General features: G+C 38.0%; 1 protein-coding gene and 1 non-coding gene across 2 annotated transcripts in view; both read right to left on the bottom strand.

Moving 5' to 3' along the window:
* Positions 1-11,727: 11,727 nt before the first annotated feature.
* Positions 11,728-11,834, bottom strand: LOC123619856 (U6 spliceosomal RNA). The gene has a single exon (XR_006728596.1). It is a non-coding gene; the product is annotated as a U6 spliceosomal RNA (small nuclear RNA).
* Positions 11,835-18,850: 7,016 nt separating this feature from the next.
* NOX3 (NADPH oxidase 3) overlaps positions 18,851-19,994 on the bottom strand; it is a 55,847-nt gene continuing 54,703 nt past the window's right edge. Inside the window, exon 13 of the mRNA XM_010965743.2 lies at positions 18,851-18,977. Within this exon, the coding sequence (XP_010964045.2) occupies positions 18,851-18,977 (127 nt within the window). The remainder of the gene's footprint in view (positions 18,978-19,994) is intronic.

Raw genomic sequence — 19,994 nt, 5'->3', positions numbered from 1 at the left:
CAAATATTCTAATACTGCGGTTGGTCCCTCAGAAAAGCCCCTCGATTCTTTTTTAGCTTTAAATTTTTTATTTGTATCTTTTCTGCTATGTATGACATTTCTTATATTTTTCTACTTAGGCTTATTTATTTAGTCATTTATTTATACCTTTATTCTGGCATTATTCCTGTACAGTAAACTACACATATTTCAGATGTACAATTTGATGAATTTTAACAGACGTATACACCCATGAAACCACCAGCACAATCAAGACAGCTAACATTTCCATCACTCCCCAAGAGGTGCCATTTTCAAATTCCCAATTTATCCTTTCCCACCCCTTTTAACTCCTGGTAACCATGTTTGTTCTCTATGTCTGAGAGTCTGTTTCTGTTTTGCAGATAGGTTCATTTTTTTGTCCTTTTTAAAAAAGATTCCACATATAGCGACATCATTACTTCAGCACACTTATTTTTAATATGATGAGTTTTAAAATGATACATATTCTTTTTAAATTTCACTTAGATTGCAGGTTATACAGACATAAGATGTGAGCTGGATTTGGCCTCTTGGCTGTAATCTGCCAAACTCTGATCGAGATATTTAATTATGGCATTTTCTACCCCCAGTAACTTTGTCATATTTCCTTTGCCCATAAAGTTCTGCAACTTGTTTCTGAGAGGCCCTAAAATACAAAGCCACGTCCCATGTTGCGTGCCTACACCATGTTCTTCCTATACAGAGTTTCTGTTTGGCAGCAAGAGGCTATCTGGTTCCTTACATGCTAATTATATCACAGCCCTCATTTGTTGCCAAGAGTTTCCATCTGGCCATTTGGTCTGATAAGTCTTTAACGTTTATTTGAAGCAGTTATGCACACTGGGCTGGCCTTTCACCACTCCTCCCATACATTAGTTCTTCAATTAGAGCCTCCTTATTTTTTTATCCTCCTTTTTCCCACATACCCTCCACTTCCTCCGTGATGGCTTTATATGAATCTTGGATAACTCAGATCCTATGTTTTCAGCCATTTTCCTCCCAATTTCTTGATTTTTAAACTTTGTGAAATCTGAAAAACATTCTTGACAGTCTGGTGCTATTTTCCCTTAGATGGTAGCCTACTTTTTTCTGGATAGATTCTAATTTTCCAAAAGATATCCTGGTTCTTGGTGACTGTATAAATCTCTTCCTTACACTGTTATCTTTTCCTATATATTCAGACTCTTGGAAATCTACTTTCTTTAAAATCCGTCATAGAATCTAGCCTGATTCAGGAGGTTGGACTGAAGCTGTCCGCCTTGTAAGTAAAATCTGACTCAGGCATGATTCAAATTGAGTCCCTATAATTTTTCATTGTTTATCGTCTCCAGCGATTGCCACTTGCTTTACAAAGGTCACTGTAGGTGTTATGATGGGCACTTCAGTACATGGATCATGGCCACACAATCTATTTTTGAGCCAGTTACCTAATCTACCAATGAAACTAACTTCTCTCTGCTCAATTAGCATCCATCATCTTGGAGAAGTTTGGTGAGGGCAAGATGACTCTGGAAATCTCTTAGGAGTTGGATTCTAACTAAAGGTCGATTTCTTTTCCCACTATTTGGATATTTTTGTTTAGTGTGATGAAAATAGCATGGAAATAAGATTCAAGAGATTTGAATTTTTACTCTAGTGACATGAACTTAACCGAGTTAAACCATCCGGACCTAAGTTTCCTCAACTGAAAAATGAAGGACTTGTAGTTGGCTTTTAAGACTGTCTCCAACATTCTGAGTCTCTATAACAAAGTGTACATTAGGAACAATGATGTGCCCAAGTGACAGAATTGGCATATGGAGATGTGATTTTCAGGATCATGACACTTTCATGTGAAGTAAAAATTAAGTTTTAATTGCTTAATTCTTTAATATAAGCTTTTTCAGTGATTTAGGAACATGACTGTCTGTCAGGACCTCAGCTTTGAACTTTGAAACTTGAGCTTTGAAAATCAGTGCCTTGACTATGCATGTGAAGAATCTGAGGCACAGAAAGGCTGACTCCTCATCAAATGAGAAGTAATTAACTCTGCCAGGACCCAGAATTAATGACAGTTTTACATACAGTAGTTTCAGTTTGAGAAACACATTACTCTTGGTTCCAGACACTATTTCTAATTATGTTTCATGATACTCAGTGTATGCTGTTTCAGGTCCAGAGTTAAAACTGGTTTTATCTTCTTAATCCCAGAGTCACTTTTCATGAGAGTAACAACTAACCAAAGTAAAATATATCACTTTCCTTTGGCTCCTCAGGCCAAGGTTTTTGCTGTTGTTTTTTAATCTAAAGCAAGACATTTATGTAGAAGAAATAACACTTGAAGTTCCATTCAGCTTTTGGATTTGGGATCTCTGTTGGTGGAAATGAGATGATTGAATTAATAAATATGAGTTGGTTTATTTTAATATTAAACAATAAAAGTAGAGAATATCAAAGATTTTCTTTTTTTTTTTATTTTGAGGGGGAACATAATTAGGTTTGTTTATTTATTTGTTTTTAATGGCGGTATTGGGGATTGAACCCAGGACCTCTTGCATGCTGAGCATGTGCCCTACCACTGGCATGCAGTATGCCACAGACATTTCAGCTTCGAAATGAAATTTGGCACTTCCCCAAACTACAGAAAAATTTCATTACTAAAGGACCGACTAATTCCATATGTGTAAAATACGAAATTTTGTTCTCTTCCTCTTTTTAATTTGAAAAATTAATCTATCTAGGAGAATTAATAGCAATTTTGTATTTCACTCAGCTTCACTCAGAATGTTCTCCAGCCTTAAAATTTCTTATAGCTCATATAAAACCCATTTGCCCAGCTCTTCAAGTTTGATATCTAGTAATATCTAGTATATTGAGCTTATTCAAAGCATACAGAACAGACATCCCAAATCAACTGTGTTTTCTTAAAATTCAGGCATTTCTGGGCTAATCTGCATGACTCATAGTGTAGATTGTGTATCTAGTTATATCAAGGATCTGGGAACTTATCTCAGTAGGAAAATCGGACACTCAAGTGTTTGACCCAGAATGTTGGGGTTTGAGGAAGTGGATACATAATACTCCTTTTCTCTTCCATCTGAGTTTGAAATCAAACAATATAGTGGATTAAGGAGCTGGAGGAGAAAATAAGTCTTTTGTTGTTGTTGTTGTTTGTTTTTTAATAATACTGGAGACCATGGCTTAGGAGAGGCCACATGGACTTCCATCTTGAATCTCAGAATCACGCAAACATCCACCCCATCACAGGTAACACTGCAGTCTCCCCAGAGGCACAGAGCCTTTGCCAGCAAGGGCCGGCATGTGGGAAGCACATCACATGATATGTCCTGTGGGGGCAGAGGCTGGGCTGTCCATGCCTAGTGCTTGCTCCCAAATTTGCCAGTAAGATAACATAATCTTCCTCCTTAGAGAAGAGTGAACGAAGACGTGTGGCATATCCAGACTCACCGTTACCCCTTCATGGGGAAGATGAAGCTCAGGTCGGCACCCCCCTCCAACCCTCACCCCTACATCACAGTTTGCTTGCCAATATCTTCACACATGTTTCTGAGTCAAGCCCAGTAGCTGCCACAGAGACACTTCTCTGGTCCAGTTTCCAGGGAACAGGTTGCATTAAGAGTGACCAAAGGCTAAAAAAAAAAAAAAAAAAATTAAAGAACAAACTAGAGGTTACCAGTGAGAGGGGAGAGGCAATACATGGGTGGTGAGTGGGAGGTGCAAGCTATTGGGTGTAAGACAGGCTCAAAGATGTATTGTACGACATGGGGAATATAGCCAATATTTTGTAATAACTGTAACTGTAAAGTAACCTTTAAAAATTGTATAAAGGACCTGTGTGTATAGCACAGGGAACTGTTTTTGATTTCTTGTAATATATAATGGAAAAGAATCTGAAAATATAAAATACATATATGTGTATGTATAACTGAGTCACTTTGCTGTACACTTGAAACTAACATCGTAAATCAACTACACTGTAATAAAAAATAAAATTAAAAAATTTTTTTAAATTAAAAAATAAACATTGTATAAAAATTAAAAACAATTTTTTTTAAAGTGGGTTATTGAGAGGACAGGCCTCAGCAACACTGGCTTTCATGCTCCGGCAGGGACTGGGGACAGCGGTCCACACTGACATCGATGCTCTGGCCATTGGCAGGCAGCAGCCTTCATGGTAGTGCTGGCAGGCATCAGGAGCAGCTCAGAAACAATGAAAACCATACCCCTAACAAAAGTCAATATTAATAAGCTTTACTGTGTGCCAGGAATTCTGTCGAACAATTATATCATCCTTTTAAATGTTCTTTTTTACGAAAATTTATGTACTAGAAAGCAGAAAGTCTGAGTAAGAATTACCCATAAACCCATCATCTACACATAATAGTTATTCATATTTTTATGTGTTTGTATCTTTTTTATTTTGGTGGAAATACTTTTAGTTACAGATATCATGACATTACACTCCTAAATATTTTGGAATGCACCTCTGAAATGTCAGGACAAGACATTTTCTATATAACCATAACATCATTATCATCTTTGACAAAATGAACGATTTTCCAATATCTAAATCTTAGTCTGTATTTACATTTTCCCAGGTCTTCCTCACAATGTCTTTATAGCTCATTTGTTTAAACCAGAATTAATGTCACATTTATTATGTCTCTTAAATATTTCTTGATCTAGAAAACCCCCCCTTTCCTTTTTTTCACAGTACAACTTTTTTTTTTTTATCATGACTTTTGCTTGTTGAAGAGACCAGATCTGTTTTCCTTTATAACGTCCCTCCTTCTGTATCTGTCTGACTGTTTTCTGTGGTGTCATTTAACCTATACCTCTATTCCCTGTATTGAAAGTCTCAGTTAGATTTAGGTTAAGCATTTTGGCAAGAATATTTCATAGGCATGGCTGTGTATTTCTTTGCATTGCAATGGAAGTTACCTAATTTCTAGCTGTCGTTGCACCATAAGTGATACTAAAATTTACCACCAGGTTGAAGTGGAGACAGCCTGATCTTCCCACTGTGGTATTGTGTCATCTGGGCCTCCCTACTGCGGGTCTTCTCCACATTTAACTGGCATCTGGACCGCAGCATCTGACCCCAGAGCCTACGTGCTTCAACACAGTTCATTCTGCCTCCTGTTAGCAGTGTCTTTAACTCACGTCGGAGGATGACCAACCTGTTAGAAGTACTGCATGTCAACCTAGTGAGTTGGTACAAGAAAACAGATATATGGCAGAGAACTATTCTGGGTATTCCAGATCCATCTGACAGAAATTCATGAAAGCAAAATCAGAAAAAAAAAATGTTTGTATAAACTAGTATCACAAGTTTAAAATTTTTGTTTATATTCTTACTCTTAGGTTATTTTGGGCCAGAAAGACACAGACAAAACCAAGTGTGTTAGTAATTACTTTCCTTTCCCCTCCTGATACAGATGTGGGAGCGAGCGGGTTAGTAGCCGCTGCCAGAGAAAGGGTGGGGGGCAGGTATGTGTGAGGGGGGCTCGGGAAAATCAAAATCATATGCACAGCACTTCCAGTCTCTTAATCATGTCCTGCCTTGAGTGGCGGTTTGTTCTTGTCTTTTACATGCTAAGTGTTGTTTCCCTATTTGATAGTAAGCCCTTTGAGGGTAGATTTGGCCTTTTGTCTTTCAGCAACAATGTTTATTTGGAAAGAAGTTGGTCTTTGGAGTCAGACCTAATTAGTCTTGAATAGGATGAACTGTAAACACACTTTGTGTGTCCATGTGCAGAAGGTTCCATCTTTGAGTCTGTTTCATCATCTGTAAGATGGGAAGATACATGCTTCACAGCTTTTGTTATAAAGATTCATTTGTTCATTCGACAGATGTTTCCTGAATTTCCTGAGCATGTTCTGTCTGCCAAGCCCAGCTCTACGTAGAGGGGATGCAATGTTGATTATACGACAAGGTCACTGCTCTTGTTGAAATAACTGGTGAAACATTTAGCTTCGTTCCACTGTTCTAGCACAGAGTGACGCTCGGAGCTGATTTGTTTTCTTTGCTCTCTGCTGAACTGCACTCACTGTTCAGCACTAGTCTATACCATGCTGCAGGGGGCAAGGGGCGTAAGGGGGTCCGTTACAACTTGAATTGACCGGGAAAACATCTAGAGGCTTATCTACACACTGCTGGCAGTGGGAGGTGAAGACAAGTGCTTCCATTCTTTCTCAGTTCTGTGGTCCTGAGTGTAGCTTTGACGTGGAGAAAGTCTTTGAAATCAGGAAACAGAGACTTCCTAATTAAATGTGTTAGGAAAAAAAAGGTAAAAAAAAATACGTATCATATATGTAAATAAAATGTTTACAGATAAATATATATACATACTCACAGACATTCTGGGGAGAAAGTGGTTAAATTCCTAGACTATTTCCCTTAGAATTTGTATCATTTCAGTATGATTTCATGTGCTTTCACGCCCCTCACCCCACTGCCTGGCATTTCTTATTATCTCTCTATCTGTATTTGTTTTGCCTGCTCAGTTGGACTGTAAGCTCTTTGCAGACAGCATTATTACTCTCTTACACAACATTTTGCCAACACAATGTCTGTGGGCATAATTCGTGCTCAAGGCGCACTGATGCCCAAATCCCAATGCAGGATTAACTATCCTGAGGATGCCAGAGTCTGGTCAGCATTTCAGTGTTTCAGACAGGTAGACGGATGTATGACTTCCACATAAGCCTGCAGAGTTCTCTGATACTCTGTATTTTGGCCACTGTTACTATTCCACACCTCCAAGCATTTTCTGCTAAAGAAGCTGACTGAGCAAACCCACGGAGGTGTTTTTCATTTCCTTTGATGGAGCATAATGCTTTCGTATATAAACACAATAACACAGTCATCACATATGCACTTACATTATTGTAGTGGCTGTGTACTCAGCAATACTCCCAGCCAGGCAAGGAGCCCAGGAGTTCTATTTTCCATTCTGATCTAAATTATGTTATAATAAAAGAGTTTTCAATCAAGGTAAATACAATTTCATCCCAGCACAACATCTGCATTCCTGCCCTCTCTTCCCCCTCCCACCCTTTTTCCTTTTATTCTAGGTCACTCACCCTGCTAAGAGTGAGATTCTCCTCTGGTAGGGAGACTGAACTATAACAAAGCTCTAAATGCATCTCCTGTAACACACCCCTGTGATTTGCAAAAGCAGGAATAAATCAAAGCAGGGAAGAGATGCCACGTTAAGCCAGAAGCTAAATGTTACATCGTGTAGCGCGAGGCTAGGGGAAGAGAGAACCTGCTTTTTCCTGGCAGCACAATATCTTTGTGCTTGTTACCTCCCCCACAGCCCCATTAAAACAATCATTCTGAATCTGCGGGAAATTGTCACCTCCTTCTTTCCTGCCAGGGCAGCTGGTACTGGAGGCTGCAGACATCGCTCATTCCCTTCAAGGTTCTTAACACACACGCAAAAAGGAAAATGAAGCTTAATTTGTTAAAAAAAGAAAAAAAAAAAGTGTCCGCTTACCCTCCGGCTCAGCGCAGGCACCAGGGGTAAAAAGCAAAGATAAATGCCTGGAGGTGAACTGGCACCAACTCTAATTCTCCACTCACTCCGCTGCACTACTGTATCCATCACATTAATCATGCTGGATGCAGAGACATTTCAAAAACTTAAGCAATTTTCAAACTGGGATGCACCATTTAAAAAATACAATAACATGACTTTATTTTGTCATGCTTTCTTTGTACCAACAGTGAATCTCAAAAATGTGCTGCAGATGTTAGTACAAATAATTAATTCCCCTGGTGGGAATGGGAGGGAGAGGCAGGAGGAAACAGCCCAGCGTGAGCAGAGGAGGCGCTGCCCAGCCTCTTCTCGTCCCGTGGCCTTCCCCAGGTCACAGGAGCTGGGCTGGGTCTTCCCAATCACTGCAAGGCTGAACTCTGCCCTGGTTCCTGGACCGATTCACACAACAGATGGGCAGAATTTAAACAGCTCCATCGCGTTATCCCATGGAATTTAATATTCCAGCTTCCCATGCCCCAGAGCCCTGACGTCCCTGCGCTCCTGAGTGCTCTCCTGCTGAGAACTGAGCACTGTTTCGGTTCTCACTGCCCTGCCATCCTCAACTGAGTCCAGGCAGCTCTGCCTCTGCCTCCCAGTCCTGAGACAGTCTCCTGATTCCTGGGATTTAAGCTTCCTTTTCTTTTCTTTTTTTTAATGGAGGTACTGGAGATTGAACACAGGACCTCATGTATGCTAAGTATATCCTCTACCAGTGAGCTATATGGCCTCCCACTTTGAAGCTTCCCCTGCTGACACTTGCCATTCTCAATCCATCACCCTGCTCTACTTTCTTCCCTGGACCTGCCTATCTCTTCTCGGAGGTCTAATGTCCCCGTTGTCTAGCCCACAGCTCTTTTTTGGGCACGACACTTCATCTTGCTACCCAGTTGCTCTTGCGTGTAGGCTGAGTCTGCCTTCCGGCCCCCAATCTGCTGCAGTTTGGGAGGTTTGTGCCAGACCCCTTCTCATATTTTCTTTCTATATTGTGGTTTTATCAGATTTCTCACCCTGACTCCAAAGTTTGAAGAAAGCACATGAATAGAAGCAAAGTGGGGATTCCTAGAACTCCATACGGTGTGATGGTGGCCAGACACTGAGCATGAGGAAAGGACATCTTTGTGGACTGGAGGGTCTTGGTGTGTCATCCTAAAAACTCAGATCCTGAGGTGACTGAGCACGTGGTGTGTGCTGAGGGATGGCAGTGTGGGAGAGGCTAAGAGAGCCTGGGTCTCTTTCATTGTAGACTTTTGGGAAATGTCTAGACATCTATTGTTGAGAGACAAGCCAGCCTTCTGGGTCACAGACACAATGATGAATTAACTGAACATGCTTTCTTGGGTTCCAGAAAACCAAGTGTTTTCAAACTTTCACCTTTACTATATGGGATAGGTGTGTAAACCTTCAACAAGGATAAACCTGGGAGCCTCCATCCCACTGAGGAAAATCCATACATCCCTTGCCTAGTGGGGCAAAAATCTACCAAGAACGTTTCAGTATTATGAAATAGATCAGGTGTGTGCAAAATCCCAGCTTAAATCATACCTATTAAAACATCCAACTTAAGAAATAAATGTTCCTGAGACTACTGAAGTCCTCTGTCTGTCCCCGTTCTCTTTTTCCTCTTATCAGAAATAACCAGTGTTCTGAATCTGGGGCGTGTAATTTAGTTCCTGCCATTTCCGTGCACTTACATGCATGCGATTATGTCTGTGTGTGTGTGAGTAAATAATATTGTTTTGTATGTTTTATAGTCTTATTTGAGTGGTTCCACATGATATATAATCTTCCACAACTTTTTTTCTCTCAATACAGCATTAAAGCTTATCCATCGTGTTCTAATTCTGACATCAGCAAACTATGGCTCATAGGTCAAATCTAGCTGGTGGTTTGTTTTTATACACCCCTTGAGCTGAGAATGGTTTTTGCATTTGTGAAGGATTGAAAAATAAACAAATCAAAGCAGTAGACATGACAGGGGCCACATGGGGCGGATGAAGCCTCAAATATTTATTATCTGCTCTTTTACAGAAAAAAGTTTGATGAATCTTGTTCATTAATTTTGTCTGAGTTATTCTTCAGCTTGTGTTCTTCTAAGTACATTTTAAAACATATACCTGTTGAGTTTCATTAAAAAAAATCCTTTTTAGGATTCTCATTGAAATTACTTTGAATTTGTGGATCATTGTGAAGAGAATTGGGGGGAGGGTATAGCTCAGTGGTAGAGTGTGTGCTTAGGACACATGAGGTCCTCGGTTCAATCCCTAGTACCTCCATAAAAAAAAAAAAAAAAAAAAAACAAAACCTAATTACCTCCCTCCGACCAAAAAATAACTTTAAAAAAATGGAAGAGAATTGATACATTGATGGTATTATACCTTTCCATCTGCATTCGTTATCCGTGGCTGCTATAGCAAATTACTCAAAATTTAGCAGCTTGAAACAACACAAATTCACTATCTTATATATGTGTTTTAATTGATCATTTGATTGAAGTATAGTTAATTTAGTATATTAGTTTCAGATGTGCAACACAGTGATTCAGTATCTTTATAGTTGATACTCCATTTAAATTTATTACAAAATAATGGTCATTTTCCCTGTGCTATACAGTATATTCTTGTTGTTTATCTATTTCATACATAGTAGTTTTTATCTCTTAATCCCATAACCCTATCTTGCTATCTTATAGTCTTTTAGGTCAAACTCCAACATGAATCTCCCTAGACTAAAATCAAGGTATGGGCCAGGGCTGTGCTCCCTTCTGAAGGAGCTGAAGTGTTTCCTGTCCTCTCCCAGCTTCCAGAGGCGCCCACACACTTTGGTTTGCAGCCCCTTGCACCTTCAAAGCCATCAGATGCATCATTCCAACTTCTGCTTCTCTGACTCTGACTTTTCTGCCTCCCTCTTCCACTTCTAAAGTCCCTGATAATGCTGGGCTCATGCAGATAATCTAGGATGATCATCTCATGTTGAGGGAATCACCTCAAAGCAACCAGCATTTGCTCCAGAACTTTAATTCCCCTTTGCCGAAGAAACTCGCAAATTCATAAGTTCCAGAGATTAGGATGTGAACACCTTTGTGGCCTTACTCTACCTACCACAAGCCATCTAGTGAGTTTTTCCTTCCAGTTATGATATTTTTCAGTTTGAAAACTTGCATTGGGTTCTTTCTGTATCTTCTCTTTCTTTGCTGAGACGATTTATTTTTCCATTTGTTTCACAAGGGATTGCAGTTGCCTGTTGGAACGTTTTTACGATGGCTGCTTTAAAATCCTTGTTAGATGCTTCCAACATTTGTGCCATCTTGGTGTTGGCATCTGTTGATTTTATTTTCTCATTCGAGTTGAGATTTTCCTAGTTCTTCGGATGACAAAAATGTTGGATTGTATCCTGTACATTTTGAGTGTAATGTTATGACACTCTGGTTCTTATTTAGATCTTCTCTTTTAGCTGGCAGTTAACAGGTTTGGGTTCAGAACACACATCCTGGCCTAGTTTTGTGGTTTGTGTTTCCAATAGCAATTTCGTTTTTAAAGCCTTTGCAATGCCATTCTGGTTTGCTTCACTTGTGTGCAACCCAGAGGCTGATGTGAAACCTGGGTAGTATTCCTCGCCAGAGTTCAATTCTCAGATCATTTGCTGTTTATTCTGGCTCATTTTACACACTGGCCTCTTGGGAATTTGCCCCAGAATTCATACACAGATTTAAGAATCCTTTTCCTTAGCAATCGTCTCTCTGTAATGCCCCGTCTCCACCCATTTCCCAGGCTCTTCCTCTCACACTTTTCTAGATATTTGTTTCCTATAAAGAGAGAATAGTTGACAGGTCTCCAGCCCTTGGTCTCAAGGTGGGGGTGGGGCAGCAAAGGAGTAACACCTCTGCTCATGTGAGTGCAAGCAGGATTGTTATAGAGAGTTTTATCATTTTCTTTGTAAAGGTTTTTATTTTTAAATTTTATTTAATTAATTATTTTATTGAGTTATAGTCAGCTTACAATGTTGTGTCAATTTCCAGTGTAGAGCACAATTTTTCAGTTATACATGAACATACTTTTATTCATCATCACAATTCTTTTTCACCATGAGCTACCACAAGATCATGTATATATTTCCCTGTGCTATACGGTATAATCTTGTTTATCTATTCTGCATATGTCTGTCAAAAAATATGGAATACTTCACGAATTTGCGTGTCATCCGTGCTCAGGGGCCATGCTAATCTTTTCTGTATTGTTCCAATATTAGTGTATGTGCTGCCGAAGTGAGCCCTGTAAAGGTTTCATATATTTTGCTTGTATTATATATTGGTATAGTTGGCAGAATTATCTATTGATACTATACATTGTTTCTATGCTTCCAAACATTAAAAAATAAATAACTTTGAATTTTGAGGTAAGTTGGCTAGAGATTCGGGGGGTGTGTGTGTGGCAAAGATTATCCTATAAAAAATGTAAGGGTGCTGGTCCTTTCCTTGGTTGGCAGATGACTTAATTAAATTAGTAAATTGAGATGAGATCATTATTGAGCTGTTTTCTTTAAGATCAATCAGAAGGTTCTGTAATCATTTGAAGGTGTGTGGACTTGATAAAGAGTTCTTAAAGCAGCTTTTTTTCTGTTTGGTCTGAGGAGAGAACTGGGAAAAGGTAACTTAGAGGGATGCAGAATTCTTATGAAAATTGATCAGGAGAACTATTTATGAACTGAAGAAAAGAGAAGAGAAAAAAGCCGCAGATGATAACGGCTGATAGATACCTAAGGAGACACTCTACATCGCTTGGTGATGAGGTGACGCATGTAGACGAGATGCACGGCGAGGATGCCACCCACCTCTTAGCGAAGCGAAAGACTGGTTCACCTGAGGAGCAGGGCTTCATTTGTGCCAACAGCATGACTCGGCTTTGCTTGCTAAGTATGGACGGATTGCCTGAAGTTGGACTACACCTAAGCTTTAACCTGGAAATTTCTACTGTACATATTTGAGGTCCCAAAAGCACGAAGGATGTTTTCCTGAAATGTTTTTAGGGAAAAGTGGAAGATATAAGATGACGAAACAGGGGTTTGGGATAAGGATTTGAGAGCATTATGAGACAAAGAGAAGAATTAAAGATGACTCAGATGTGTTTAGTGTTTTTAGTGTAGGTATTTTGGTAGATGATGGTGGAATTAACTGAAACCAAAAAAAAAAAAAAAAAAAAAAAAGGAGGAAGAGCAGGTTTATAAGAAGAAAAATAAAGAGTTTGGTTTTGAGTATGAAAAATTTGAGATGCTTATTATACTTCCAATGGTGGAGCAGGCAGTTGGATATATTAGACTGCAATCCAGAGGAGATGTCTATGCTGGAGTTCTAAATGTGGAACTCATCAGCTGACAGATGGTGTTCAAAGCCATAGGAATGTATGATATTAGTCAAGGGGAGAGGGTGGACGGAAAAAGACAAGAACCATGATCAAGTCCTAGGACACACCAACATTTTAAAGTTGGACAGAGGAGCTAGGGAAGAAAACTAAGAGACTTATATCACCAAAGTCAAAAGAAGGGAGACATAGTCAACTGTTTAAGTTGCTGCTAACAATAAAATGGGATTGAATTTCACTTCCTGGAGGAATGTACCTTGAAAATAGTTATAGTTGTGAAGAAAACAATCCGACTGGAGTGTGTTAAGAGAGAATATTGTAGACATTCAACCATGGAGAGTTGATTAATACTGCAACAGACACACGCATACTCACCAACAGACAAAATAAAGGACAAATCTAATCTAAGAAATTTAAAAATCTTGTGCATAAGAAAAGGAACAGAAGATTCTGGAGCAGAAAGGCGACCAGCAGTCTGACCTGGCTCCTACCTCACTCTGCTCGTCTGAAGTCCCACTTGTGAGTCACAAATGCTCTTTCTGGAAAGAAGTGAAGAGAGAGGATATCTTTTTCCTCTTCTGCTAGGAAGTTATGAATGAATAAGGAGAGAAATCAACAAAGCTGACTTTCTCTGTTGGACGAGACAGATCCAAGCTTCACACTTAATTGGGAGAAGGGGTCTAAATCCTGGGAGTCTCTCCTCACAGAATGCATTATGTTCTCACTCCCCTGCCCAATTAGTTGGAGTGAACCAAGATACGAGGCATACAGTAGAATTTCAGAAGATAAAATGGAGCACAGGCAATCCAGGACAGTGTGCACGCCACCCAGGCTGAGCTTCCTTCTTCTCTTACACACTGCTCCGTCCTGGCTGTTGTCCTCTCAGATGACAGAAAAGGCTGAACCAAGCTTTAGAGAAGAAAACATGATTCACACAAAAACCTGTACATGAATGTACAGTGTGCATTCTGCACAGTGACTGCTAACTGATGTGGGTTTTCTTTTGTAAGAGTAAAGCTGCTCTAAAAATGATTGTGGTGTACACCAGAAACTAACACAACATTGTAAATCGACTATACTTCAATAAAAATAAAATTGATTGTGGTAATGCTTGCACAACACTGTAAATATGTACGTAAAAATTGACTAGAACACTTAAAATGGGTTAATTTTATGGTTGTGAATTGTATCTCAGTACAGTTATTATAAGAGAAAGAGGCAGAGAGAGAGAAACATGGTTTTAGAGACGGCATGGAAAAAAATCCAAGAAATTATTCACAATATGGAAGAACCAATAAAATGTCTGGACAGAGTCATCTAACATGAACAAGGAAAATACAAGGAGCATAGCAACTACACAGAGTTAGTACAAGAACAAAGAGGAAACAACCATGAGAATGAATTAACCCAATCAAGTAAAAACGGTAACTCAGATAATTCCTCAATACTGCTTCACGTAATGGAGAACTTAATGAGCACATTAAGTTAGTAAGATAGAGAAAAAAGACAAAATTATAAAACAACAAAATGAGATCAACAGGGATAATGCAGTTCTAAGGTAACAATTCAGGGTTTAAAGCAGCATCTTTATGGAACTAATTAAAAAATGGTAAACACTAAGGTTTACTACTGAAAGCTGTATTCCAAGTCCATAATCTCTCCCTAAACTGAAATTGTAAAATATAAAAAAAGTGAAGAATTTGAGAGGGTTTTTCTTGATAATCTACTTGCAGCATAATCTGTCCTGAACAGAGATGAAGTTATTTTTAATATTTATTTATCCCATTTAATTTGAATATTTATATTTATACTTTACATTGAAAAAAACATTAAAACTTTTGAGGACTGGATGCTGCCCCTGATTCTACTGGAGTTTGATGCAATATATGGAATATACATTTATTTTTTACAATATGAAATAATTTTGAATTCCGAAACATTTATTCCACTAAGGGTTTCAGAAGGAGCTTGTGGACCAGTAAGAAAATAGGAGAAGCCACAAATAAATTAAGGGGACAATGAGATTAAAGTAATTTGAAAAATTAATATACAAGAAAAAAGATCCAATATAAAGATAACTGACATCTCTGAAATAAGAAGACAAAGGAAATAAAAGTGTATTCAAAGACCTAATACAAGAAAAATTTCCTGAAATGAAAGAAAAGTTCAAGAAAACTCACTGTAATACAGGAAAAATCAATATTCAAAATCCAGAAGTTATGAATGTCAAAGATAAAGAAGAATTACTTAGGCATCTAGGAAAAAAGGTGACTTATTTACAAGGGGTAAAGAATGAAATTGGCTCATACTTTCCTGCAGCAGTGTTAGATGTCAGAAAACACTGGAGTAGTATCTGCAAAGCTCTGGGAAAAAAAATATGGTCTAAGAACACTGTATACAGCCAACTCTCAGTTGAGTGAAAAAGCAACAGACTGACATTCTCAAATATGAACTAGGTCAGGGACTACCACACTCATGAGCCCTTCCTAAAACATATTGCCTGACAATTAATTCAACAAATTAGTAGTTTAGGCTGAATGGAAACTCAGGAATAGAGAAGTTATGTTGCAAGGAATGGTGGTGAACAGGGAATCCGTTTAAGGTTATCCTTTTTAAAGTTACTTATAGAACTCAGTAAAAGGCTTCATGTAATCAAGATTTCTTTTATCCTCCTGAGCAATAAATACTACATGGACCTTGGAATCTTTTTATTCTAGTGTCACCACCCCATTTTCCATATTGCCTTTGTCTAATATTTTAGTTTTGCTTTTTAAAAAATATTCCTTCTGAAATAATCATTTATTTCTTTTACAGCCAATGCTTAGAGAGTTTGACAAATATTTCTCAACATCTTTGCTCACCACTGCTTCTTGGATCTCACTCATTGAATTTCCATCTTCCTCAAATCTATCCTTTTGTAGTTGTTTCAGTAAGGGAGATACATTTCAGGGTTTTCTTTTGTTTGAAAATGTCTGTATTTTGCCTTCACTTTTGACTAATAATTTCACCGAGCACAAAATTCTCAACTGATAGTTACGTTTCTTCAGCACTTTGAAGATATTATTTCATTATCATCTGGTCTCTACTGATGCTTCTGAGAAGGCAGCTGTCAAATTTATTGTTGTTTGTCTGTAGGTAACGTAACTTTCTCTCTCCGGTACTTTAGGGTGTCCTGTTTTACGATGATGCTTCTGGATGTTGAATTTTCTTTCTCTTTCTCTTGCTTTCTGTTCTGTTCTGTTTCTGTTTTCTTCTTTCTTTCCTGTCTTCTTTTCTTTCTTACCTTTTGTTTTTTTTTCTTTTCTTTTTTGCTTTTATTTTTTTGCTTCTCTTTCTTATGTATTCTCCTAGGTAAACTTTAGCATGTCTACTGCTTCAAAATGTTCTAAAGAAAATTTAAATTGTGACAGGATTTTATTTAATCTATTAATTAATTTGGAACAAATCAATATTTTTAGTATGTTTAATATTCCTATTTAGGAACATGGTACTTCCACCCATTTAAAAATGTTTCTCTGTAAATGTTTTTTTCATGATCACTTCATCTTGCATAATTCTTGTTAAATAAATTTATAGGTTTGCTATGTATTTTTTTTCTATTTTGAATGGACTATTTCCTTTTTAAAAAAATCTCCATTTTCTATTTGGCTATTCTGTACTAAAGAAATCTACTGATTTTTTTTTTTTTCTATCTAGAGAGGTCAGATTCTACATAATATGTAGGAAAGTAGCCTAAAGTTCAAAATAAAAAGGGATGCAAACAACAGAGATTTTTAAAAAAAAATACAGCAAAATCTGTTCTAAAAAATACCACTTTATTTTTTTAGAACAATTTTAAGTTTATGACAAAATTAAGAGAAATATACAGAGATTGGAATCTATTTTTAATGATAAATATACTCTAACTTACTAGACAAAATTAGCTGATCAGAGAGTGCATTTTATTTTCAAAGAGACAGGGAAAGAAAGTAATAATTGAATATGATGAAGAGAAAATCTTTTACTATATCTAATTTTCCTGCTAAAGATTTGACATATACATTTGACTACAGAAAGTTCTAGTTGTAAAAGCTGAGTCGATTTAAATGGGGAAATAGATATACAGAAAGATTGGGTATATTAAAATTAGTAGAGTTTGAATGATAGTCACCAAGAAATACTTAAAGATACTGAGAAATTCCAGTGCAGATTAGTAAAAATAATTTTTAAGACATTGGGGAATAGATTCAACTTTTTCCTAGAATATATTTGGATATATAACCTAGAAATTATAGAATCAACATTAATACCTGAGGAGAAAGTATAATAAGTGATCAGTTTATAATTTAGAAACACATGAAAGAGCTTAAGTGGTTGCCTGACTTGGTAAAAACAAATCATGTCAGACCAATTGAATTCTGTTCCATGGGAGAACAGCAGTCTACAAAGATAAGAAGCATTTATAAAACACAAGCTGTTTTAACTTCAATAAATCCTTTTGTTTTATTGTATATGACATCTTATTTTTAAGCTAAGAAAGTATGGTGAGCTGCACTGTTCTCAGTGGCTAGTTATCATGAATATATTCCCACCTGGGTGCTCATATTAACACACAATTGCGAGGATTCGTGGTGGAGTTCTTTGCATTTGATAACTTGATTGAAAATCTAAACAAAAGATTTGAGATATCACTAAATAAATCTATAGATATGACTGAGTTACATACTAGTATAAGTCTCTGGTGCTAGACTTTAAAACAATCTTGAAATACTAGAAAGAATCTAAAAAAATAATCAATAGCCGTAGAGAAAACTATAAGGTATGACGAATACTTTGTGAACAATGTAGGGATAAAACAACTGCATGATATGGAAAGACAGACTCAATGGTGGTATATATATTAAAAAAAAATCCCAGTATGTTTGTAGGGCAGAAGTTGAGTTGGGGTCCAAGTGTCAAGATGATCATAGGTCAAAATGTGACAGTAATAAAAAGTACTTGTTAAAAGAGAGTGAGAAAGAAATGTGGAAGAAAGGAAAGAAAGAGGCAAACACAGAATTTAGTTGCATTGAAAAGCATATGGCATACAAGATCTAAAAAAATCACTCTTCTCCCGACTGCTAGTCATGCTTTGATTGGAACACTATGTCTCATTTTAGTCAACACATTTTAAAAGGATGTGAAGAAATGAAAATGGATTTGAAGATGAGCAACAAGAATGATGGAAGTGCTAGGATATATATCCTAGGCTGAAAAGTTAAGAGTTCAGTATTGTTTGGACTAGAAAAGGGATGGGGAAAGGCAGAGTTTATCGTCAAGTATACAAAGGCTATTTGTGAAAGATAACCCCCATTGGTGATTGCTCAGATCTATGGAGGATGAAAAAAAAGCACAAAGGAGCTTAAGTTTAAAGCAGAAAAGATCAGGTTTGGATATAAGGCAGATGTCTCTGCCATCAGGGAGATGAAATTTGAAATAATTTCTAAAGGAGGCTACAAGCCACGCAGTCATGCCAGTTGCCATACTGGGTGCACCATTAAGCATGAAAACAGTCTTGGGAAAGATGACCTACGTCAGGGGTCAACAGACTACCTCCCACAGGCCAGGTCTGGCCTGCCACCTGTGTTTTGGACAATCCATGAGCTAAAAATGACTTACATTTTTAAATTGTTGAAACCAAGTCAAAAGAGGAATATTTCATGACAGAAGAAAATTATAGTAAGTTTGATTTCAGGGTCCACAAATAAAGTTTTACTGGAACACAGCCATGCTCATTTGTTGAGGGATGGTGGCTACTTGAGTGATTGCAGTAGCAGAGCTGAGACCAGACAGTCCACAAAATCTAAAATAATTACAGTTTTGCCCTTTATAGGAAAAGCTTCCCGACTTCTAACCTATGTGATTGTAGCCACTTACATAATATATGCACGGATTTTTTTTTTTCTCCAGAGTCTAGAAGCTTTCTTTGTTGTAATAAAAATGAACCCCCCTGGGGTCGGCTGATGAATATAGACGGCACATTCTTTGAATTATCTTTGAGAGAGCTTTGGGTCCACAGAAGAACACGCCAATGTCGCTGCTGCAGTAGAGGTAAGAAAAGGAGAGAATGTGTTACACGGGAGAGATGTGGACCAGAAGCCAAGACAGAATGATGCAGTGAGTGAGTGGCTGTGGTTGTGACTTTATGTATTGATTTTTCTCCACCCACTTTCCTTTTTCTTGGATGCTCTTCTATCTTCAGCACCAGGCTCTCTCACAGGTCTGCAGAGTCCTGTTATGCCCTGCATTGCATAGGTAAGTGGTACCAAGAAGACTGAGGCTGCCAGGGGCCATCATGACTGGCAAGGGCGTTTTGATACAGAGGTGATAGCGCCTGGAGTTTTGGTCAGGTGACCTTGATTAATGTCCTCTTGGACTGGTGATTAGAATGTAAGCTCCCCGAGAGCAGGGACCTGGTCTGTTTCCTACCGTAAGGAATAGTATCCAGCATCCAGCAGACAATCAACACGTCTGTTGAAGGGATGAATAAATGGCTCTGCTGTTATTATCTGCGTGGTCTTGAGTAAGACTCTGGACCTCAATCTCCGCATGTGTAAAACCAAGATAATGATGACTACATTGTATGTTTTATCCAAAGCAAAATGAGATAATGCATCCAAAACGGTTTTAAAAGTGTTAGTGATTCCTATTATTCAACCCTGCCTTTTCACAGATAAAAACATGTATACAAAAGTCATAGCAACTTAGTTTATTTCTCCTGTTGGAGTTAATTTGGTTTTTAAAGAAGGTCAAAAAGAAGAGTTGGAAAGGAAAATCATATTGCTGGAAATGAAGTCACCCCAAAGTTGTCATCTCTAATGATGGCATTTCAGAAAACTGTGTTGAAGAGGTGTTTTTGCATATAGTGACTGCCCTGGGGCTGCTCAAATCCCTTGTAAACACAACTGCCAGCTCTGCTTATAATACAAACAATGAATCAGTGCACAGCAAAGTGTGAGAACTAGGTTGTCTCTGGAAATTGGGAGGGGCGGGTCTCTATAGGGACTTAGAGAGACCATGTCTTCCCTTATCTTGTGTTGTACTGTTTCTTGCAGCA

Source organism: Camelus bactrianus, chromosome 8 (genome assembly GCF_048773025.1).
Source record: "Camelus bactrianus isolate YW-2024 breed Bactrian camel chromosome 8, ASM4877302v1, whole genome shotgun sequence".
Taxonomy (NCBI): Eukaryota; Metazoa; Chordata; class Mammalia; order Artiodactyla; family Camelidae; genus Camelus; species Camelus bactrianus.
Note: the sequence above shows the minus strand (reverse complement) of the source record. Positions and strands in the feature narration are given on the sequence as shown.